The sequence below is a fragment of the Pygocentrus nattereri genome, chromosome 25, assembly GCF_015220715.1.
Source record: "Pygocentrus nattereri isolate fPygNat1 chromosome 25, fPygNat1.pri, whole genome shotgun sequence".
Classification (NCBI taxonomy): domain Eukaryota; kingdom Metazoa; phylum Chordata; class Actinopteri; order Characiformes; family Serrasalmidae; genus Pygocentrus; species Pygocentrus nattereri.
Genome location: NC_051235.1, coordinates 11,453,535 through 11,479,248, shown reverse-complemented (window position 1 = coordinate 11,479,248; position 25,714 = coordinate 11,453,535). Strand labels below are relative to the sequence as shown.

At 38.8% G+C, this 25,714-nt stretch overlaps 1 protein-coding gene across 7 annotated transcripts in view; it reads right to left on the bottom strand.

Moving 5' to 3' along the window:
- Positions 1-25,714, bottom strand: part of dgkza (diacylglycerol kinase, zeta a) — a 224,026-nt gene that overhangs the window by 32,526 nt on the left and 165,786 nt on the right. For all 7 annotated transcript variants that reach the window (XM_037534510.1, XM_017709577.2, XM_037534507.1 and 4 more), the window contains 4 exons: positions 22,677-22,717; positions 21,707-21,903; positions 10,143-10,253; positions 347-406 (listed from right to left, as the gene is read on the bottom strand). In XM_037534510.1, the coding sequence (XP_037390407.1) occupies positions 347-406; positions 10,143-10,253; positions 21,707-21,903; positions 22,677-22,717 (409 nt within the window). The remainder of the gene's footprint in view (positions 1-346; positions 407-10,142; positions 10,254-21,706; positions 21,904-22,676; positions 22,718-25,714) is intronic.

Here is a 25,714-nt window from a genome sequence, read left to right as displayed (position 1 = left end):
GGAGACTAAGGAGAAGAGACTAAAGGATATCAAGTGTGACAGAGAGAGATAAAGTGAGAGCAAGAGCGAGGGAGGGAGAGAGAAGACAAGAGAACTGAGAGTGAGAAGAAGAGAATAGAGGTTATCAAGTGAGAGGGACAGAGTGAAAGAAAGAGAAAGAAGAAAAAAGGGGAGAAGAAAAAGGAAAAGAAAGAAGAGGAATAGGGTTGAAATGTGAGAGACAGAAGAAAAAAGTGTTAAGAGAAAAAAGGTGAGAAGAAGAGAAGAGAGGGAAAGATGAGTTAAGAGATGGAGTTATAGAGGTTAGTGTGTGTTTGAGAGTTGAGACAGTGTGTGTGAGTCTCACCTGATTTGAGCTGGTTTGAAATCAGCTGCAGTTGTATTTGAGCGATGAACACCTCCAGCCCTTTAACACAACAATAAACCAAAAAGATGATCAAAATAATGTAGTAACAGAATCATAAAATAGAAAAAACAGACCCTTCAATTACTACTGTTGTGCTACAGAGATTACACTACTCCATTTACTTTAGCTAGGCCATTACAGCTCCCATCTCCTTTGTGTTGTGTAGCTTTGACATCATGAGTCATAGATAAACACTGTTAGAGCGATATATAGTTAATATCATACAGGACAGACTGATCCTAAAACAGCAGTGAGGCAAAGGCTGATAGATTGAGTACATAATGAGCATAAAGTATACAGAGCATATATTGAGTACAAGCTGCACAGTGGCAGGATACAGAAAGTCTCAGTACGACCTGAACCTAGAGCAGGCAGAATAGAATATTTCTACAACAGCAATACGAGAAGTAAGAAGGCAATTATTCAGCAAGGTGTAGTACAGTCTGACCGAACAAATATTATACAACCCCATTTCCAAAAAAGTTGGGACAGGGGTAACAAAACACTAGTGAAGTTGTGTAATGCTAACATGATTGGGTACAAAAAAGGCATCCCACAGAGGCTGAGTCTTTCAAAAGTATAGATATAGGTTCACCACTCTGTGAAAGACAAACAGTGCAAATAGTGCAACAATTCAAGAATAACGTTTCTCAACGTAAAACAGCAAAGAACTTTTGCTTTTCATAATCTATGGTATATAGGGGCAGTCATGGGCTGGAGGTTAGGGATCCAGCCTCGTGACCGGAAGGTCGTCGGTTTGATCCCCAGAACCGACAGCACATGACTGAGGTGTCCTTGAGCAAGACACCTAACCCCCAGCTGCTCCCCGGGCGCTGCGGATTGGGCTACCCACCGCTCCGGGCAAGTGTGCTCACTGCCCCCTAGTGTGTGTGTGCTCACTAGTGTGTATGTGGTGTTTCACTTCACGGATGGGTTAAATGCGGAGGTGAAATTTCCCCGTTGTGGGACTAATAAGGGAATCTTAATCTTAATATAATTACATTAAAAGATTCAGAGGATCTAGAGAAATCTCTGTATGCAAGGGACAAGGCCAAAAACCAGTATTTGCTGGCCTCTTATCTCACTCTCCTGAAGATTTTTTTACCTTCTTTGAGGAGAAGGTTGATAGCCATGGCCATGATCTTTGGGCCCTCAGGTGAAAAACACACAAGATTCTGTAGAGGAAATCAATGCATGGGCATATGAACACTTCTGGAAACCACTGTCTGTGAAAACAGTCCTTTATTGCATTCAGAAATGCAACTTAAATCAAATACAAAGAAGAAACGAATATAAACAGTATCCAGAAATGCTGCCACCTTCTCTGGGCCCAAGCTCATTTAAAATGGACTGAGGGAACTTTGAAACGTGTCCTGTGGTTTGACAAGACAACATCTGAAATTATTTTTGGAAATCATGGACACTGTGTCTTTCGGGCTAAAGACAACTCAGCTTATTATCAGCATGCAGTTCAAAACCCTGCATTCATAATGATATGGGGGTGCATTAGTGCACACGGCATGGGTGACATGCACATCTGTGAACATACAGTGCACATATAGATGTATTCAGTTTATATAGATATATAGATGTTTTGGCACATGTGCTGCCATCCAGATGACGTTTTTTTCAAGGAATGCCCTGCTTATTTCGGCAAGACAATATAAAACCACATTCACATTTAATATGCCAAAAGTATGGCATATTAAAAGAGTCCCCCTGGCTGTCAGGTGTCCTGCACAGCAACCGGCAAGAACTAAGGAAGGCTGAGAAAAGGTGGAGGAAATCCCAGCTTGACTCTGATCTTCACTCCTACCAACCTCTCCTTTCCAAGTTCTCACTCAAAGTATCTGATCCACGCAAGCTCTTCAGCATTTTCTCCTCAACCCTCCTCCTCTCCCCTCACTCCTGAAGATTTTGTCACCTTCTTTGAGGAGAAGGTTGATAGAATCCACCAGTCTTTTTCCTCTATTCCCACTCCCTCCACTAGACTGTTTTTCTTCTCTTTCCACATACGCTGTCCTTCAACTGATCAAATACAGTAACCCAACCACCTGCTCCTGATCCCATCCTATCTGTATTGTTCCAGTCAATCTCCAAGGGTCTACTGCCCTTCATCACTTTTCTCATTAAGAATTCCTTGTCAACAGGTGAAGTTCCATCAACTTTCAAGACTGCAAGAGTACTTCCCATCCTGAAGAAGCCCACGCGTGACAGCTTTGATGTCAACAACTACAGACCAGTATCACTCCTTTCTTTCCTTTAAAAAATTCTTGAACATGCAGTCTATAATCAACTGTCTCTCTTTCTCATACAGAACCAGCTCCAGGACCCCAACCAGTACACTTGAAATTGCTCTTACAGCAGTGACCGAGAAGCTCCAATCAAAAAGATCAGGCTGTCAAGAAGGCTGAGGCAAGAAATCTTGGTGTGACTCTGGATGGCCAGTTATCGTTTTCAACTCACATCGCAAACCTAACTTGGTCGTGCAGGTATCTCCTGTACAACATTCGAAGGATCCAACCCTTCCTCAGCCGAGAGGCCACCCAGGAGCTAGTGCAGTCTCTGGTCATCTCAAGGCTTGACTACTGCAACTCGCTCTTGGCTGGTCTTCCCATGCAGACCATCAAGCCTCTGCAACTCATCCAGAATGCGGCAGCACGACTCGTCTTCAATCTGCCCAAGTTCAGGCACATCACCCCACTGCTGCGCTCCCTTCACTGGCTACCTGTAGCTGCACACATCAGATTTAAAACCCTAATGCTTGCCTACAAAGCCAAAAATGGACCAGCCCCTACCTACTAGATGGCAATGGTGAAATCTCAAACTGTACCACGAGCCCTTCGAGCTTCGAGTACAGCTCGGCTTGACCCGCCATCCTTCAAGGTGCACGGAAGACAAGCGTTGAGAATGTTCTCTGTACTGGCACCCAGGTGGTGGAATGAACTCCCACTGGCTGTCCGAACAGCAGAGTCACTGCAGCAGAGATACACTGTGTATTGTATTGTATCTTATTGTTATTGTATTGCATTGAATAGCACAGAGTTCTGTGTTCAACTCTGTTTCTTTTTCTCTCTGTGTCTGCAGTGACATTTTGTTTCTAGCAGTATCTGAGCTCAGGACTGTCTTTTTCTCTAAGCTATTGGTAACTAGCAAAGATACTTTCTCTAGACTGACAAAGCACTTCTTGTAAGTCGCTCTGGATAAGAGTGTCTGCTAAATGCTGTAAATGTAATGTAAATGTCATCTGTCCTGATTCTTCTTGATCTCTCAACAGCTTTTGACACGGTCAACTATATAAACAACCATACATCCTTCTGGATGTCCTCACCAACCTTGGAATTACTGACTATGTGTGGAAGTGGTTCAAGTCCTATTTGGAGGATCGCTCTTTTCAGGTAGCACAGACAGGGTCCACATCCTCTCCATGCAGGCTTTCCACTGGCGTCCCAGAAGGCTTGGTATTGGGTCCTCTTCTCTTTTCTCTTTACACTAGCTATCTTGGTGATGTAATATCATTTCATGGCTTCTCTTATCTGTTATGCTGACGACACTCAACTAATGCTCTCTCTCTCTCACCCGCTGACACACAGGTTTCCAGCCACATATCGGCATGTCTGTCTGACATCTCTTCATGGATGGCAGCTCCTGAAGCTCAATCCTAGCAAGACTGAGCTGCTACTCATCCCTGCAACTACAGGTCCTCATGATCTTGCCATCTCATTTGAGAACCCTCTAATTGTTCCGTCTGTAGAGACAAGAAGTCTTGCTGTGACTCTGGATGACCAGTTATCGTTCTCGACACACATCGTCAACTCGATCATGCTCCTGTACAACAACTCCTGTACAAAAACTGGAGGATCCGACCCTCTCTCACTCAAGAGGCTGCCCAGGTGCTAGTGCAGTCTCTTGTCATCTCAAGGGTTTACTACTGCAACTCGCTCTTGGCTGGTCTACCCATGCAGGCCATCAAGCCTCTGCAACTCATCCAGAATGCGGCAGCACAGCTTGTCTTCAATCTCCCCAAGTTCAGCAACGTCACCCCACTGCTGCGCTCCCTTCACTGGCTTCCTGTAGCTGCACGCATCAGATTTAAAACCCTAATGCTTGCCTACAAAGGCAAAAATGGACCAGCCCCTACCTACTTGATGTAAATGGTGAAATCTCGAACTGTACCATCAGCCCTTCGAGCTTCGAGCACAGCATGGCTTGACCCGCCATCCTTCAAGTCGTGTGGAAGACAAGCATCAAGACTTTTGTCTGTACTGGTACCCAGATGGTGGAATGAACTCCCACTGGCTGTCTCTCACTGTCTTCAGACTGTGTTTGAAGATAGCAAGAGACTCCGCAGTATAGACAGCCAATGGGAGTTCATATATATATATATATATATATATATATATATATATATATATATATATATATAAAATACAGCACTTAAATGAGCACTGAATTAAGTATGAATTGTAATGTATTGTACTGTACTTTTGTATTGTATTGCACTGTTCTGTTCGCTGTTCCTTTTTCAGCAGTATTTGAGCTCAGGACTAGCTTTCTCTCTAACCTATTGGTAACTTGCAAAGATACTTTCTCTAGATAGACAAAGCACTTCTGTTAGTCACTCTGGATAAGAGCGCCTGCTAAATGCTGTAAGTGTAAATATAAATGAAAAAAAAAAAAACTATAGCAGTCGGTACCCTAAGTTGCCAAACGCTGTTTTTAAAAGAGGGGGTGATGAAACACAGTGGTAAAAGTGCCCCTGTCACAACTTTTTTGGCATGTGTTGCTGGCATTAAATGCAAAACGAGTATATAATTTTCAAAAAGTAGTAAAACTTCTCAGTTTCTACATTTGATATGTTGCCTTTGTAGTATTTTCCTTTAAAAAATATGATTTGCATATCGTTGCATCCTTGTGTCCCACCTTTTTTGGAAATGGGGTTGTATCACTACAATAATATTAATATTATTACAAAAGTGTGTAAAAAATATTGTTAACAGATTTTTCTTAATAAATTATAAAGACTTTTGTGAGCTACTGAATAGGACAACTATGTTACTAGAAATTCTGTGAGGGTAATGCTGAAGGAGAGGTGAGTTGAGATTAAAGTTGGTAGTGCACGCATGCCAGAGCAGCACTGATTCAGCTCTATGTACAACTCCAATTCCAATGAAGTTGGGATGTTGTGTAAAACATGAATAAAAACAGAATACGATGATTTGCAAATCCTTTTCAACCTATATTCAATTGAATACACTACAAAGATGAGATATTTAATGTTCAAACGGATAAACTTCATTGTTTTTTGCATATATTCACTCATTTTGAATTTGTTGCCTGCAACACGTTCCAAAGAAGTTGGGACAGGGGCATGTCTACCACTGTGTTACATCACCTTTCCTTTTAACAACACTCAATAAGCGTTTGGGAACTGAAAAAGACGTTGCTTGGATGGCAGCATATGTTGCTCCAAAACTTGAATGTACCTTTAAGCATTATTGGTGCCTTCACAGATGTGCAAGTTACCCGTGCCATGGGCACTAACACACCCCCAACCCATCAGAGATGCTGGCATTTGAACTTTGTGCTGGTAACAATCCGGACAGTCCTTTACCTCTTTGGCCCGGAGGACACGACGTGCATGATTTCCAAAAGCAATTTCAAATGTGGACTCGTCAGACCACAGGACACTTTTCCACTTTGTGTCAGTCCATCTCAGATGAGTTTGGGCCCAGAGAAGCCGGCGGCATTTCTGTGTGTTGTTGATATATGGCTTTCGCTTTGCATGGCAGAGTTTTAACTTGCACTTGTAGATGGAGCGACGAACTGTGTTCACTGACAAATGGTTTTCTGAAGCGTTCCTGAGCCCATGTGCTAATATCCGTTACAGAATGATGTTGGTTTTTAATGCAGTGCTGCCTGAGGGATCGAAGGTCACGGGCATTCAATGTTGGTTTTCTGCCTTGCCGCTTACTTGCAGAGATTTCTGTACTGTACTGTACATGATGTTGGACTGTAGATGATGAAATCCCTAAATTCCTTGCAACTGCACGTCGAGAAATGTTGTTCTTCAACTGTTGGACTATTTGCTCACGCAGTTGTTCACAAAGTGGTTAACTTTGACATTTCTTTGACATAACTTTGAACCTCACCCCATCCTTGCTTGTGAATGACTGAGCCTTTCAGGGATGCTCCCTTTATATCCAATCATGACACTCACCTGTTTTCAATTAAGCTGTTCACCTGTGGAATGTTCCAAGCAGGTGTTTTTTTGAGCATTCCTCAAATTTCCCAGTCTTTTGTTGCCCCTGTCCCAACTTCTTTGGAATGTGTTGCAGGCATCAAATTCAAATTGAGTGAATATTTGCAAAAAGCAATAAAGTTTATCCATTTGAACATATCTTGTCTTTGAAGTGTATTCAATTGAATATAGGTTGAAAAGGATTTGTAAATCATCGTATTCTGTTTTTATTTATGTTTTACACAACATCCCAACTTCATTGGAATTGGGGTTGTATAATCTAACAGACTGGCAGGGCTCAGTAGCAGATGAGTTATGATGTGTGGGCTAACAAGCTGGACAAATCTGATCAGTTGCATAATCAACACTAACCAGGCCTATTTCAACCTAAAACAAGCTAAGGGGCCTGATACAAGAAAAATACAAGAAAGTATTTCATCTCAGTTTCTTCTCAAAATGCTGTATATCCATGCATACCAAGTTAACTTCAAAGTGTTTAGGTGCCTTCATCCCTTTCATAATAACACAATTGCTATTATTGCTACCACTACTATTATACTAATATTACACTACTACTACTACTACTACTACTACGATTATTATTGCTATTGTTAATAACACTACTACTACTACTACTACTACTAGTACTACTACTACTAATAATAATAATGTTCTTTTAATTTTTTTTAGCATGTTTACAATGTGCTTTATAGAGAGATGAAACACAAAGCACAGAAAATACAACCAAAAGAGATCAAAATGCAAAGGAAGATAATAGAATATAATGAATAAAAGTTGGTAAAATGTAACTGTAAAGACAAAATCTAACTCAAAGAAGGCACTAATGTATTTAAATGTAATATTTAATAAGTGTCTCTTAAGATCAATTTTATAACTGCAGAGCTTGTGGCCAAAATAACAAAGCTGACTTGCACTCTTCAGCTGGGTTTCTGATATGACCAGAAGATGCTGTTTGATAACCTGCATGACCGGGCAGGAACATAGCCAACAATTATCTTGATTAACTTATAATGAAATGATCCTAAGTTTGTAAGTATGTGTCGTCATTGAAGTACGTAAGTAAGTATGTGCCGTCATTGAAGCACCTGCCAGTTGGCTTCTTTTAAGTTTTGAGCCAAAAGGTTTTCCTTTCTAAGTACAGAGAAAATACTGTGTTTTAATCAACAATATGCTACAGAGATTAGGTGTAATGTGATCACTAAATCAGATGTATGTATGGATTCTGATATATAAGGTAGAAGAAGGTTTCTAATCAAGCTCAATAGCAGTACAAAATGTAACTTCTCAATAGGCATATATGTGTCAAGTAGAGAAGTATATGCCATTTCAGGGCTGAGCATAGATTCTGCTACTTTTTCACGTTTTCCATTTTCCCTTCGATGTCCCACAAGACATGGGTGTATCTCTCTAACTTCTTGTATTGTACTTAAAGAGAGCGGGGAATGGTGAATTGTCTAAAGCAGCACCTTCCTCATCACTCTCCCCGTCACTCCCGCCACCTCAATATCAAAGACCCTCCTAACATCTTTATATTTCATGGCTGATTCCATTTTGAGGCTGAAATTTCCTCCCTGCTTCCCCATCCAGCAGAGTAAATGAACTATCTGTTACTATCGGTGCGCTGATAACTTTTATGGACTTGAATTCTTCCAGTAGCTCTTAAAGACAACAGTTACTGAGAAACGGTGGAATAAGCAGATGACACTGTTATGAAGACAAACTGTCTGGAAAAATTACATTTCACTATGAAGTTCCACATGAACAGTTAGGTGTATAAAACCCATTTAGTAATTTTGTGTTTTATCATGCATGACTGTAAGCAAAGAGACTATGGAACACCTGAATTTTTATATAACATCAGGCAGTGCACACACGGAAGACATGGAAGATGAATTTACAAATGGTAAATTAAATTACATGCCTCTCATACACCAACACTGGCTGAAAAAAACCTGCTAGCCTTTTGTTGATTTTCTGGACACTCCCACGCATCCAATGGATTTATTAAATTCCAACATCAGCACCCTTGGTTTAACATAATGTAGTATTGATCAGCTGAACCAGGTTTTGGATAACAACTACAATTAATTCTGTGTCACTACAAGGAGAGATCTGAAAAGGATGGAACATACACATTGACGTACGGTTAATCACTACTTACTGCATTAACCCCTTAAAATCCTAGGCTTATTACATACCTAGGACCATTATTCAGAAACTACATGGACTACTGTGCAAACTGTCTCAGTTATTCAAAGGTTATATAAGTGTGTTATATATTTATAAACACACAACAACTTCATTAAGTACACCAACCTTGCAGCTACACTCATTGTCCATTTGATCAGATATACGTACCATATAGGTGCACACTGTAGTTCTATAGTTGCAGACTGTAGTGCATCTGTTTCTCTGCATAATTTGTGAGTCCCCTTTTAACATTTCTCACTGGTCAGGACCCCCACAGGAGCACCTCAGAGCATGTATTATTTGGGTGGCGGATCATTTTCAGCTTTGCTTTGCAGTGACACTGACGTGACAGTTGCTGTATGTTGTGGTGGTACGAGTGGACTGCACACAGCAGGTGGAGGAGGTATACTTAATGAAGAGGACAGTCTATCTTGTGTATGAACACATTTGACCCTCAGCCAATGACTTTCTGTCTGTAGCCATCATCTTGTTCAAATACATCAAATACATGTTTTAAATGGCAAGAAACTACATTGGCATGTCCAATAAAAGTTCCTTCCAGCTACTGCCATGGTGTGAATTAGTTTATCAGTAAAGTATGTTGAGTCTGAAGTATTATTTACAAGCAGCTAATGTGGACAGCATCAGTGACCTCAGGAATGTTAGCACCGGAGACACTGCTGGTCAGCACTTGAGAGAAAACAGATGACAAATCAACAACCTGCAAACTAACAAAAGCAACAACAAAGTGGAAAGTTATGGTCTGAGAGGGAGAGCCACCCAACAGCCACTGTTGCTCTCATTGGATATTAGTAAGGAAAACTGGAAAGTGCATTCACTTCATTTTCATGTTCACCCTGCAATTCATGTGTTTAGATTTGTTATTCCTTTATGAGTGGACATAATAAACTTTTTCAGAATGTATTTAATATCTTCAGTAAGTTGATTTTGAGGACATTTATGTTGTCCACTCATAAAGCATTAAGAAAATGCACTGTTTTTTTTATATGGAAAAAACATGTTAATTGCTGATCCTGCAATTATGTGAATGTTCTTTAAATCTTTAAATATTCTTCACATTCAGATCTCTTTTTCAAACATGGTTCTTTTGGAATCAAAAGAGGTTCTTCGCATCACTTAAATAACCTTACTTTATTACTTAAAAAAAAAAAAATTTATATATATATATATATATATATATATATAGTGCATTTACTTATTTATTTTTTTAATATTCTGATATTAGAACATTTTAGATCATGAGAGAGCATGTATATGTCTAACCTGCTAAGTGCTGGTTTGGTACTTCTGAGTGAGTCGCTGTGGGTCAGTGCTTCAGTGATTGAACTGTCGCTGGACACACGCTTCCTCTGACCGGCCTGCAACTCTGTAATCCTGTAGAGTGAGAAAACCACAGTGTTTCACTTATTGCTATAAAACATGCTCACAAAAAGAATTTCTTTTGTCATGAAAGTTCACAGTCCTGACTTCCACACGCCTTGGTTAGGCTTAACGTCGCTTTCCTGGCAGAAACGCCCCCAAAACGGTGAGGTTTGTTTCCATTCTTTAGCTGACTTGTGAATTTTATACCATTTAATGACCTGTCTCTCATAGCAGACTGATTGTGGATTCTTTCTCGTTTCTATCTTTCCTTTCACTTGTCGAGCTCTAAGACATTCACGAAAGCGGTGGCACATGTAAAATACATCAGTTTTAATTTTTCAGAGCATGGAATGAAGGGGTTCAGCTACTGTGCCATTTTTTGATGCATTCCACACAAAGCAAAACACAAGCTCATGCACACAACACACGCTAAAACAGAGTCAGTGAAGCATACATAGAACTGCGGCACACTGATTTAAATAAAATGTGCTCTGGTAGGATATTTTTACAACCCCAATTCCAATGAAGTTGTGTAAAACAAATAAAAACAGAATACGATGATTTGCAAATCCTTTTCAACCTATATTCAGTTGAATACACTACAAAGACAAGATACTTAATGTTCAAACAGATAAACTTTATTGTTTTTTGCAAATATTCACTCATTTTGAAATTGATGCCTGCAACACGTTCCAAAGAAGTTAGGACAGGGGCAACAAAAGACTGGGAAAGTTGAGGAATGCTCAAAAAACACCTGTTTGGAACAGTCCACAGGTGAACAGGTTAATTGGAAACAGTTGAGTGTCGTGATTGCGTGTAAAAGGAGCATCCCTGAAAGGCTCAGTTGTTCACAAGCAAGGATGGGGCAAGGTTCACCACTTTGTGAACAACAGTTTAAGAACAATGTTTCTCAACGTGCAATTGCAAGGAATTTAGGGATTTCATCATTTACAGTCCATAATATCATCAAAAGATTCAGAGAATCTGGAGAAATCTCTGCAAGTAAGCTGCAAGACAGAAAACCAACACTGAATGCCCGTGACCTTTGATCCTTCAGACGCCACTGCATTAAAAACCAACATCATTCTGTAATGGATATTACCACATGGGCTCAGGAGCACTTAAGAAAACCATTGTCAGTGAACACAGTTTGTCGCTCCATCTACAAGTGTTACAAGTTAAATCTCTGCGATGCAAAGTGAAAGCCATATATCAACAACACACAGAAATGCCGCCGGTTTCTCTGGGCCCGAGCTCATCTGAGATGGACTGACACAAAGTGGAAAAGTGTCCTGTGGTCTGATGAGTCCACATTTCAAATTGTTTTTGGAAATCATGGGCATCATGTCCTCCGGGCCAAAGAGGAATATGACTGTCCGGATTGTTATCAGTGCAAAGTTCAAATGCCAGCATCTCTGATGGTTTGGGGGTGTGTTAGTGCCCATGGCATGGGTAACTTGCACATCTGTGAAGGCACCATTAATGCTTAAAGGTACATACAGGTTTTGGAGCAACATATGCTGCCATCCAAGCAACGTCTTTTTCAGGGACAGCCCTGCTTATTTCAGCAAGACAATGCCAAGACACATTCTGCATGTGTTACAACAGCGTGGCTTCATAGTAAAAGAGTATGGGGACTAGACTGGCCTGCCTGCAGTCCAGATTTGTCTTCCATTGAAAATGTGTAGCGCATTATGAAGCGCAAAATACGACAACGGAGACCCCGGACTGTTGAGCAACTGAAGTTGTACATCAAGCAAGAATGGGAAAGAATTCCACCTACAAAGCTTCAACAATTAGTGTCCTCAGTTCTCAAACACTTATTGAGTGTTGTTAAAAGGATAGGGGATGTAAAACAGTGGTAAACATGCCCCTGTCCCAACTTCTTTGGAACGTGTTGCAGGCATCAAATTAAAAATGAGTGAATATATGCAAAAAACAAAGTTTATCCGTTTGAACATTAAATATCTTGTCTTTGTAGTGTGTTCAATTGAATGTAGGTTGAAAAGGATTTGCAAATCATCGTATTCTGTTTTTATTTATGTTTTACACTACGTCCCAACTTCAGTGGAATTGGGGTTATAAAAGGATATGAGGAACACAAAGAAAGAATTCGTGAAACCTTTCTTCAATCTACACGCACATTTCAGCCTTCATTTAAAGGTTAAATAAGGCAATCACTCAAAGTTAAAGGAATACTCCAACCTAATCTCTATCTACTGCATCTGTCCCATATAATTGATTACCACATGCAGTTGATTTTGACATGTTTTCCATGTGCTTATGAAAGAACCTACTGACTCAACATTTTTTCCTTATTTTCTTTCTTTAACAAAACTCTGTTCTGACAAGCTGACTTGTGGAACTGAAGTTTAGCCTAGTTACAATGCTGCTGTTTGATCACTGTCTGATCTCTCTACTTTCACATATCTGACTTATCTGTCAGGAAGCTGATCCATCCTATAAATCTCTAATCTCTGGTAAAAATTAAGCTACTCAAACCTCTGAGAAATTCATGTATAGCCCTTCAATGTGATGTGTCTGATCTCATGCAAGTAAAGCATATCACACACACTGCATTAAACAAGGGACATCCACCTTCACTTGCAGTTAACATAACATTGCTATCATATCAAAACTGCTTCAACTTTATAGATTTTCTCTTTTTATACATCCATTTTCTGCTTCTAGCAATCCAAGTAATACCAAACACATTCAGTGCTGATGAAGTCAGGCTCTGGGGTACATGGCATTGTTCTGAGGATGCCAAATCTTTATTTGATTTTCTTTTCCTAGTAATGGCTTCCTGAAAGCTATACATCTTTTCAGACTGAAAGCACTGAATTGTCTTCTCACTGTGACAGGACAGGAAGAACCATTTGAAAAGCTTGTTTTTTTTCTAGGTTATCTCTGAAAGATTAAAGGTTTAAATACTATTTATCTGATGGGGACAATTTTGGTGGGCTACACTAGTATGGTTGTTGGGAATCACATTTCAGTTTCTCTATATTGTTTAATTTTTTGAACTTCAGTTTTAAAAACTCTGTTCATGCATTCTCTTCTTCATTCTCCTTTGACTCTCCCTTTCCTCATCTGAACCTCGTCTAAACTCCTCAAAAATATCTCCTGAAAAATGAATAACTTAATGCCTGAGAAGTAAATGAAGAGCGCACAACACTGTCACATTTGAATTTAATTAATTTTTCTTTCAAACAGTAAACACTGTAAAGCAGCTTTACTGAAAACCAATCCAGGCACATATGGCTGGAAGCAAGTTTTTCATGTGACATTGTATGGAAATCAAACACTTTCAGATAAAGGCACCAATGGTTAAATGTTCAGTACTTTACTAAGCTGAGGGTTTTACAGTTTCATAACACCAAACCTAGTTCATAGCATTCTCAATAGCCCAGACGTCTGCCCACAGGCTAAACTCACCTTTATTCATTTGGTCTTGTTATATGGGAGGAGTTTGAGTGTGTGAGTGGAGCTAAAAAGAAATACGTTAGCTCAGTGCAGGATCGTTATTTCATCCCCTAGAGTGATCAAGGGTGCAGTGATCCAAAAAATAGACTTGTGTATGCGTGTGTGTGTGCATGTGCATATGAGGATATGAGCACCAAATACAACAGTGCCTAAAAAGAAGAGAGAAAAATAAGAGGAAAAAAGGACAAGAAAGATGAAGCAATAAAAAAGATAAAACTGTTTAAAAAAAAATGTTGGAAAAAAACTCTGTTGGTTTCTTAGAGATGTTTGATGCCTGGCCAAGAGAAACAGAAAGTCAACATTTGTTTTAATGAAACGACCATTTAGGAAGAAGAAATTAAGGGACAAACAGCTCAAAGACCTTCAAATTTCCTCAGGGCTATCTGCTCACATCGCCTCATAATCTCTCTTAAACATGCTGCGAAAGTAAATCCATGAAGAACAAATATAACCAGAATCAACTTTCTGTACTATGCCACAGAGAGACACTGACAAATGAACACTGACCATGTGACCATCCATTTCATCACAAACATCCATGAACATTCTAGCAATCGATCAAAGACTGGAAGTAAAATAGGATTTTCCGATCTGTGACTGTTACGTAACATACAACAGTTCAGGTCAGCATGTGGCTGTGGCAGTGCCATTCAATGCTTGGAGTGCAATTCAGACAGAGCACGTTTAGCATTCAGCAATGCATATATTACATAATCTGCATCCAAGTACAACAGCTTTGCAGCACATCAACAGCTGAGCTATTGGCACTGCCACACTACTAAATGAACATTCCTGATCAATACGTATTAACACAGCTTTTTACTGACTTACTGAATGAGAAACTTTGCATGTGTTCCTGTGGGATGTAATACACTAAATAGTATCTAAATTATGTACAATAAAACAATAGCTAAATAATATGATTAACTAAATAAGGAGCAATGAGGAAAAATGTGAGCCTATTTCAGTGCATGCAGATGGAAAGAGATAAGTTCTAACCCCTAAGGCAGCAGGGTGACAGTTACTGTCCTTACTTATATAATGAGGAATGTGTTGGGAACATTGTGAATGATCAGTGTATCCCAGATTAGCCTCACAGAGACTCAAGTTTACTCTGTTGGGATGGATTAGAGGTCTGCCATCACATTTGAGTCTGTTGGGTCCTGCAAAATCACCAGGTTTCGAGTTTAAACCTATTTTTCACATATAACAACATTTATGAAGCACTTTTGTTTCTATTTAAAGGTATACATACAAATAATGTTTGTACACTTTCACATATTTTCTCTCTTGTTAACAGTTTGTCTTGGAAGAAACAAAAATAAAGCTAACTAAAGGAGAACAGTTTAAAACTGAGAAAAGAGACATCTTGATTGTGATTGTGTTTTTGTTTTACTCCCAACTCAAGTGAAAAGCAAAGCACTGTGAATTCATCCCCTTCAGTGCATGTGTTTGGGTCTGGTTGGGTCCCTGTCAGTACTTGTCAGGCCTGATTGGGCCACTCACACTCTGGGCCAGGATCAACAATGAGCAGTGGTAGCCTCACTGGGCGTACACATAAATAAACACAACTGTAGCACATGTTTACAATCGCACTATTGCACTTTACTATTAATTTCTGCTGCAGATAATCATGTTCCCGACAAGGCACAGCACTATCCATCCATACCACTGTAATTTATACATTGCGTTATTTCTTGATTAATATATATGGTTGTATATATACCCTTTTGTATTTTTTAATGTTATATCTGGCATTCTTAGCGAGGAGCAAAGTAAGCTTTTCATTGTATATAAGGAAACCTGTTTCCTCTGTACAAATGACAATAAACACTTTGAACTTGAACTTGAACATACTGGGTAGCAAGTGATATGTTCATGGCCAAAAGACACATTTTGCTAATGGACTGAGTGGTAAGTTAACATTCTCTACAGGGAGCAAATGTAAAAATGACATTTTCTGCAAATATTTCTGTACAATTTCTATTTATTTGCAGAGTTTTATATAATGGGAAAAATATCTATCTAGGCTGCTTATCCTCTTGGGTCGTGGGGGGTCACCGGCCCATTCACCTGACCTCATGTCTTTGGAAATCCACACAGACATGGGGAGAACATGCAAACTCCACACAGGAAGAACCGTGGCTGTGCACCTAGAGAATTGAACCCAGGCCCTTCATGCTTAATGATTCATTTGATGATTATGTAATTAACAGAAATGGCCCAAAATTATAATGTTGTTATTGTGACAAAGCTTAACCAATGATGCATGTTTTTTTTTCTCTGGCTTTCAACATAATCTCTATTTGAATTTAATTAGAATTTCTATTTACTGAATTTTTTCTGTTTTCTGTTATGTTTATGATCAATTTCATTTACATTAACCATCAACTTAGCTGTCTAATGTTAATGCAATGTGTCATTAGCTTGCAAATTACAGCCAACAGTCAACACTGTTGCACATTTTTTTCTTTTATTTTACATATCTTAATTACATGAAGGACAAAATATACTGTCTTGATTTAGGCCACAGAGAATACACTAGCAATAATTACACTTCTTCTTCATTAGTACTTCAGAAGTAAACAATCACTGAGCAGTTAGGACATTTTTGTCCAAAAATGTAGAAAAACAAAGACACCCAGTCAGGATCTGTTTCAAACTGTGTGTCCCCTACAGCACCGATCTGTGTGTTTAGCCTATGCTTCAGTTGAACTTGTCCCCAGGCCATTTTAACTAAGCATCCTAGGAATTCCTGGTACTCTTCCGTTTGTCTACAATGTTTTCTGTTCATCTAAAAAAAAAAAAAAAAACATGGAATGTTTACACCAGTGGAGATGCAGAGAGGAAACAGCGCAGGTGGAATTACGTGATATTGAGGATGGCTGTGAGATGATGTAACGTACAGCACATATTGAGCTTGTGAAATGCCTCAGGCGGAAAGTCCTGGTTTACAGCTGATGCGGCATATGCGGTTTTTCGGAAGTTAGGGTCTTTCTGTGGAAGGACTATGCACCTCTTCAAAAAAAAAAAAAAAGTCATATTCAGTAAATTTACTCAATAAACTCTGATGACTGGTCACTAGAGTACATGTGCTTGGAGAAGTCAACTTTAACACTGCATGGCAATGTCACGAGGGCAATGTGCCCTGACTGCAGAGATTCTGTTCTAGCTTTGAAAGCACAGTGTACTTTGATCTTAGACCAGCTTAATGAGAAAAATGCTCACACACACGGACACATACATACACACTCACATTCCCTTGTATTGCTGATTTTATGGAAACTTCTAATCTAATAAACTTCTAATACTAAGAAAAAAGTATGGCAAACACAGCTTTATATTGCACACAGAAGCCCCAGAAATCACATTCAGCTGGAACAGCGCACCAAATAGATTTAATGCATTAAAGGATAGGAAGCTTTAATATTATGGAGTAGCAAATTAATATTAAGATTCATTAAGAAGTTTATGACCATTTAATGCATTTTATCTGAGTTTTGTGTGGATCTTGTGACTTTGTTTTCATAAACCAGGGGTCAGTAACTGACTGTAGAACTGCATTAAGATTCTGATGGCCAGATATATGGAAGAGGGAAAATGTGCCTTGACATGGCCGCAATATGTGCCCACAAATGTGCCAGAATTTAACTTTTGATTTACTTAGACTGCAGCTTGTCATGAAAACTGCACATAGCCCCATACACCAACTGCTTGTAAGGTGCAGGGTTTAAGAGAGGCAGTGAAATAATGGAGCAATAAGCTTAAATAAAATGAAAGTTCAGTGAACGAAGACATAGCAGTGTTAATAAATTATGTTCTTTCTCATCAAAACAAACAGGTATCACAGCATATGTTGCCCTGTGGCTTTTCACATATGTACATGTGGAGTTTAAACAGTGTTATTCTAGTAAACATTCATTTAGCATCTAATTGCTATATCTGCTGCCATCGTTAAACAAAGTCTCTCAACAACATGGGTTTTGGGACTCAATACACATTTAGGCCTGGTTTTAAAGGGGGTGAAAATTCAAACATTCTACAAGTATGTTATTTTAATCTAAGAGTTTGTGATATAATTAGGGAAATGAACATGGTTTGCACGCACATCACACATTGCAGTCACATCACTGAATAATTTGCACTGTGACTTTTGGCAAAATATAAATTTGGTCCCAAGAGTTTCAATAGTGTTATTCTGATGGTAGGTACTCAGTCAGCATGTGTTCAAGGCTCGTGACACTATCTAACCCCTCTATCTGCTGCCATTGTTAAAGAAAGTCACTCAGCAACACGTCTTTTGAGACAATGCAAGGTTATACCAGGTTTTATAAGATGAAGGAAAATTGATGCGAAAGCTGCTGCTGCAAGTTGCTAAAACCTTCGTAAATCCATCTGAATATGTAATCAGCTACACATGTAATATCTCTACCTACGTTTTCTGTCTTTCCATGTTTTGTCTTGCATGTTGATTTTTGACATTTGTAACACCATTTGAAATTGGAAGTTGCCCTTTATGACAACATTGGGGTCCCATAAAGAAAGTAAATCCAAGTACACATATATGCACTCACACTCACACATATGCAGAGGCACCCACTGGGTGTTTGCTCTATAGAGTTCTATGACTGGCTTTTATTAGGTATTCCATTTTAAGCCTTAGCAGGCCAAGCACAGCTACCCTACTGTTACCCTACTGCTGCTCTGCCTCTAAAGCTTCAATCACACACACACACACACACACACACACACACACACACACACACACACACACACACACACACACACACACACACACGCAGTCTGTGTCTGTCTGAGAGAAATGAACAGATATGAGAAAGTGGAAAAAAAGCATGTTCCCTCCATGTCCAGTGCAAGTTTGTGTCTGTCTCTTTCTCGATCTCGCATATTGATTCCATTTCATGAACTATTTTTGAACAGCTTTAACAAAAGTTATTTGAACACCACGGTTTGCCTTTTGCCATCCTTTTTTTTTTTTTTTTTTTTTTTTATCGGCACTTTTTTTTTTAAAACCAACACACACAAACCAAAACAAGCACTCATGCACATGCACCCGCTCCCATGCAGCCCTATTTGGGAGGAGATTAGAACAAGTCATGGAGTTGTATGGATTTTTCAGGCATCTATAAATAGAGGTGCGGATCAAGCATAGCGCTGCAGGGAACATTCTATTTTTCTACACTCTTCTCTGTCTCACACATGAACACACACCTCATACATGTATGGGTTTATTTCAGCGGTTTTGAACAGTCTACACACCATGTTCACTGCATGTATATTACATTTTTTTTATTAAACCTGCCCATCTTGAACTGGTATAAGAGATTAAAGCAGAACATTTTTTTTCAGCCAAATCGCTATTTTGGTGCATGTAGTGGATTACCACAGACAATATTTGTATTTTTATGAAGAAAAAAACGCATTTTCATTTATAAGAGAAACAAATTTGCATGTGCATGAATATTATGTTGTAAAACAACAGAGTTATTTAAATGATAACCTACTCTTATTATCACATTAACTGTGAAAATGCTTCTTCAACCTGTCTCAACCTTAGACACTGAGGGTCTTAATGAGATGGCAATACGCAGTCACAATGTGCCATCACTAAACATTCGATTTAGGCTGTATTCACACATAGCACACACCTTGGCATAAAAAAGAACATCTTCATTTCAACAAGAACAATGGACAAAAACTTTTTTTTTAAGCATTAAAGAGGTGGATTTCTGATGGACCATCCTCTGACATAATAGTGGCAATTAGGAAGTGTTGTGGGGCTGGGCTTTAGTCAATCAAGTCAATATTAAACAAAACTAAGGAGACACAAATGACTGCTGTCAGATAACATCCAGAGTAGCAGTTTGATTAAAAGTAACACTTCTTTTTGAAAAAATAGGTTTTCACAAACACGCTTCATGTTTGCATGAGTTTCCTGCTCACATATACCTCCTCCCCTAAAACAGCTCCAACAAACCAGTAACACTTGACAAACATAAAAAAGTCCTTGTAACAATACCTTCTGAGACAAGATACCTTTTAAACTCAGTTTTAGAGGGGTGTGGTAACACACAGACCTACAGGTAAAAAGAACAGCAATCTGAGGGTACTCTAGATGGAGACGAGTGATAAACATTTAGAAACTGACAAATACAAATCATACATAAAATTTTGTTCAGATTATGGCAATCTTAGTGTTGAGTGTGAATACAGCCCTCAGGATAGCTTTTCCTCCACTGGTGACTAGAGAGAAGGAATGCTCAATATTGATTGGTCAAATGTGATGACGTAATGCGCTTTTTTGTGAAACATTGCATAAAAGATGAAGATTTTTTAGCTTAAATGTAAGGTTTAAAAAGGCTAGAGAAGGCTAGAGGACAGCCGTGTCATTTGACAACAATGAAAAGAAGCATTTTTGAGAGTTCTGATAAGGCATGAATACCCTCCAAGGTCAGAAACATACTACGCAAGTACACAAACAGGATTTTGAGTGTCCTTGCATTCTAAAATGTGTCAAAAACAAACATAAGCTGCATTCTAAGTGCTACAGCAAGGGACACAAGAGCCAAGCTTGACCAAACTGTCTAGAACCGCCAGTGTGCTTTCTTCTGGTCAACTGTCATAGCAGACGAGCATCACCTCTTCACTCAGACCACAAAAAAGCAGCTTACTGTCCTCAACTGTCTACATATTCAGCTGTTATGACTGTTGGAGAGGCAGTAGATCCTGCTCTGATCTGTCATATGTAACCCCTTGAGTGTTTTAACCACCACAGTAACATTAACACAGTAACAGTTATGTTTGTACAGCAGGACTGTGCGTTTGCAAAATGATGTTATGTGCACTCATGTTCTTGTGTGAGGTATGTTTCTATCAAACTGGTGCAGCTTATCATGCAAACTGTACATATCCCTGTCCTATAACTGCTCACTCATGAGATTCAAGGTTTAAAAGAAGCAGTAAAATAATGGAGCCATGAAAAGCTCGAGGCAAAAGAGAAAATTAAAGTTATAAGAGATAGCAGAGTTAATAAATGTAGTTAATTCCTACCAAAATGCAAAGCATCTTCTCACTCATGCATATCTGGTTCCAAAAATTGTTTAAACAGTGTTATTCTGAAGGTAAACATAATTTCACCACATGTGTGAAGCTTGCATCTCCCTCTAAATGCTATGTCTCAACAGCACGTCTGTGGAGACCTTAACGCAAATTTAGGCCTGGTTTTTAAAGACGAAGGAAAACTCACAGCCGTCTGAGTTGCTCAAACTTTAATATATTGAGTGGAATAAGTAATAAAACAAATGTTTAAGATTTCCACCCACTTTTTGCACAATCCTCCTACGTTCTCCTTCTAGATGTATGCATAAAGAAGAGAAGAGCATTTGTATTACATGAACTGGGTGTTCAAGCTTGTGCAGCAGTTTCATACATAACAGAATGCGTCCTCTGATTTGCTCCTGAAACTGGCACAAAAGGCTTAGTACATCAGGCACTGAATGTTTTGCACATTGCAAATCTTTTATATCTGCTATATTATTTGCACCATATCTGTCTTATTTTACTGGAGTTAGGAGTTAAAATCAGTCTTTCTAAATATATAAAAAATATTTTATTGCAGTGTTGCACTAATGCAGATTTGTAGTTTTAATATTGCATCTAAACCTTTAATGTTTAAATAACAAGGCTATGCCATTAATTAACCACAGTTTATTATAAATTATAGTTCCTTAATGGCCTATATCTGGCAGTACAGGATAACTTCATTCCACACCAACTGTGCCATATTCACGGCTGTAATGTTAGTGGTAATTATGTGACTATAAATGCGTCCTCCACTCCAAAGGGGCCTACACTACAGCTCAATCAAAACATCATTAGATCCATAATTAACAGTGTATGTCCTAAAAGCCTTCTAAAATAGGTCACTTCTGCCTATATGCTAATGTGTAATATCTGACCTGGGTGCGGGAGAGGAGGGTGGAGAAGAGGAGGAGGATGGGAAGGCAAATTTGCGCTGGGCTGAAGAATTCTCTCCTGATGAGTCTACCAGGTCAGGCATGCCTGGTGATGTGCTCACGGTTTCCGTGACTACCAGCTCAGGGTCCAGAATAAACAGCTCGTCCTGAGAGATCTCTGTCACATAGTGTAGATGCTCCTAACAGACACACACATACATATACTGTTTTCTTAAAGTCTTTGGGGGGAGGGGATTTCCAACCCTTCAGCTAAGGCTGTCTTCAAACCTAGTTCATTTGCTTTGATTTTTTTTTTTTCATCAAAGTTGCATATGTTCAAAGTTAATTGTAAAATGAGCATGAATTTCAGTTTTGTAGTTTTGTTATTCATCAATTTCATCTCTGACATATCTGTACAATCTGTATGTGTCATAATTTTAGTGTAAAAGTGTAACAACCTGACAAATAATTATCATTATCATACTTTATACTAATAAGAACAATAAAAAATAGGTCACTGTTTTTTGCCACGTTTTTGACAGCGCATGGTTCATTTGTTTAGTGCACTCCAGAATATGGGTGGATTGTTCACACCTGTCAAAATGAACTGAATTAAAGAAAAATGTGTTTGGTTCATGCCAAACATAGAAGTAGCCAAAAAGAAAGAATTCACTTTTGTTAATTAAAGAAAAGGGAATTGTCAAATATTTCTACAATTACTTTTTATGTTGCTGTTATTGCAGGAATAATTATTTTTCTCCCCACAAAGAGATGAAAACATACAGTGTAATGTCAAGCTAAATGTTGTTCAAAAAAAAAAAACAGTAGAATATCTGGTAATTTAGTCATTAGTGATAATAAGTGCACAGGTGCCATCACCTGGGCAATGTCAAGCTAAATGTTGTTAAAAAAAAAAACATTAGAATATCTGGTAATTTAGTCATTAGTGATAATAAGTGCACAGGAGACTCACCTGGGCACGATCAATCCTGTAAAATCGATCTGCTGTTGTTGCTACAAAAACACAACACAAGCAGATACAAATGAGAGGTTTTTTAATGGTTTGTAACGTAACAGTACTTAAAAGTTTTTTTTTTTTAAAGAGTGACCAAATATGGATAAGCAGTAGTTATTAAAAGAAGCATTTAAAAACCATGAACCCCGAAAAATGTCTTGTCTCTTACAAGAGTGGCTAGGCTGAGGGAGCACTTCATTGGACAGTTGGACACGGTGATTAAAAATACTTCCTTCTTTCCTTACAACAACAGAATCAGAGAACAGCTCAGACTGACCATCAGTGAGCCCAAAGGGAAGAAAAATCACCCCCCCCCACTAACTTTGTCCTAAGCAAATATATGATGAAGGAATACATTAGCTTCTAGTTTGTAATGTAGTTTACTATTCATATTCTATTCATTCATATTGTAAACAAAACAATGTTTTCAAAGTGTTGATGTGCCCAGAATGCTTTCTTCTTTTCAGTTTGGAAAGGACTATAGGGCAAAACAGTCCACTCATTAGGGAGAATGACACTGATGAACACAGGGACAGGACAATGTAGAGATGCAAGGTGATTGTTACAGAAGTGAATCAATCGATTGATTAATTAATTGATTTTGTTGAGGTGCTCCAGAGACAGTATGGTGTGATCAAGAACAAAAGGAACAATGCACAAATGCACGAGTGGGATGTTTAATAGGAAATTAAGAGCACAGAATACACAAATTGCCATGAAAACTACACAAGCCCAAACAGCCGCCCACCTTTCAACAAACATGCAGGTTAAGCAGCAACCAGAGGTCATTACAGCAAATGCAAAACTCTGCCTCAGATTAGAGCAGAACATTGAATTGTCTTTAGCTGTTTGTTTTTAGCCCCTAGTTTGACCCTCTGAACCATATGTAGCAGTCCAGGCAGAAGCCCAGCTCTATGTTGCTTGGACAGAGTATCTGATTGTGGCCCTCATTCAAATACTGCTTCTAAACGGCCTTTAAAGTGATACCTTCGCATCTTTGGCAGACTATACTGGACAGTGCTTGTAGGAGTTCAGCAGCAAATGAATCAAAGCAATAACACAGCTATAGTTACCCTTGAGAACCTTCACTGTAACAAGAGTACACAAGCTGTATGAATGAGAATAAAAGACTACAGTCACATAAGAGCTAAACCACTGATGCTATATATCATATACATTACATTTTTTCTAGCTGGTTGGAACATACAGTCACTGCAGCCAATGTTACTGACTTATTGAAAATAATGATACAGGCATAATGAAACAGAGTGGTTTGTTAACTGAAAAAAAGTCTTTTCTTAGGGTCAATTTTTGAGCACATGCAATTAATGATTGATTAACTACATAAAATAATGTGATTAACAGTGATTAAGTATTTTAACAGTTTGACAGTCCTGTTAAAAGTCTATGTGGGGGGGATGGGGTGATTTCTGTCTTGTTAGCAATTACAATTTCTGTTTTAGCTTTCCTTTGGTGTAAGCTAAGAAGAAAACAAAACAAGCAACAAAATGTTAGGTTGGAGTACTGAAGCATGTGTTACATGACTTATAAAGCAGACTTAAATATTCCATGTTATACTTTGTGATATTGAAGTTTTTCAATTCTGTCTAAGAATACCTCAGATAAGCATCACTGTATTATCAAACTGCTCAGGGTTCTGATCACATCCTTATCCTTCTCTGTGCTCTACAAAAGAAAACACATCAGCGGTTTTGTCTCCAGAAGTGGAGCCGGGATCTACCCTAAGTCAAAATGAAGATCAGAGCGCTGGAGAAGAAGAGAAAATGAGGGATGAAATTGAATGTTCCAGTTTCTCCTAGACCTTTCTCCAAACATCACTCCCCTCAACAGGGAAAAATATATTTCTCCCCCCACTCTCTTTGTGCTCTATGAGACAGGGAAGTCATCCAGCTCTCCACCAAATGGTTGCCAAGTGTGTAAGGCAGCTCTGACAGACAGCTGTGCCCTGATTGAGTTCCACACCAAAGCAGTGAATACAAAATAAATGACTTCAACTAAACCTATAACCAGGATCTCTCTGTGTACACCATTTAAAAGTTAGATTACAAATCCTACCAAAGTATGAGTCCCTGAGCATACTTTTATAAAACTTCCCATGAACATGTAAATAATATGTTGAGACTCAACACTTTTTGCTGTATCTGTCTTTATTTTCAATTATATACCTCCAGTACTTTGTTGGAAGCACTATGCATAAATATATTGCTTTGTATTGTTTTGTAAGATGCATACTCACCAGCAACAATAATAAAATTTTACCTCAAATAAAAGAAATAAAACAAGTGCAGATCCTCTAACAAAGGATCAAAGAGGTAATTAAATAATTAATGCCACCTTGCTTCCTCCCATCTAATTGCGATACCCCCTTATGCAGGGAGTGAAGGGACTAATGCTATTCCCATGCCCATTCATTAAATAACGCTGTGACCTGAGGGTAAAATTAAGCTACACTTTAATTTCTGTTGATTCCGGTCTACATTACTTCAGTTTAACTCTTCATGGGTTCAGAAGGCTTTGTAGTCCTCAGAGAACTCAAACACATAGAAATACTTTCTTGTATAATAACATTACAATTGCTCTTATGTAACTTTCTTTTTTGAATGTGTGACCTCACATTTCAAGGGTATTATGGTATATATTACCACAATACCACAAGATCTATCGCAGATTATGAGATTTGCATTAGTGATTCTGCAGAGTAGTATGGATATGATAGTTCTGGAGAGCAGAATGAGAATGGGTGTAATGGTTCTAGATACCAGTATGGTGTTAGTTATTACAGTCGGAGGAGCAGTACAGTGTTGGCAGTAACTTTGGGGGGAGTACCATGGTGTTGGCATTAATGCTTCTGGAGAGCAGAACGGTGTTGATATAAAGGTTCTGCACAACCAAATGAGGGTGAGTATTACGGTTCTGGGAAGCAAAATGGTGTTGATATAAAGGTTCTGCACAACAAAATGAGGATGAGTATTATG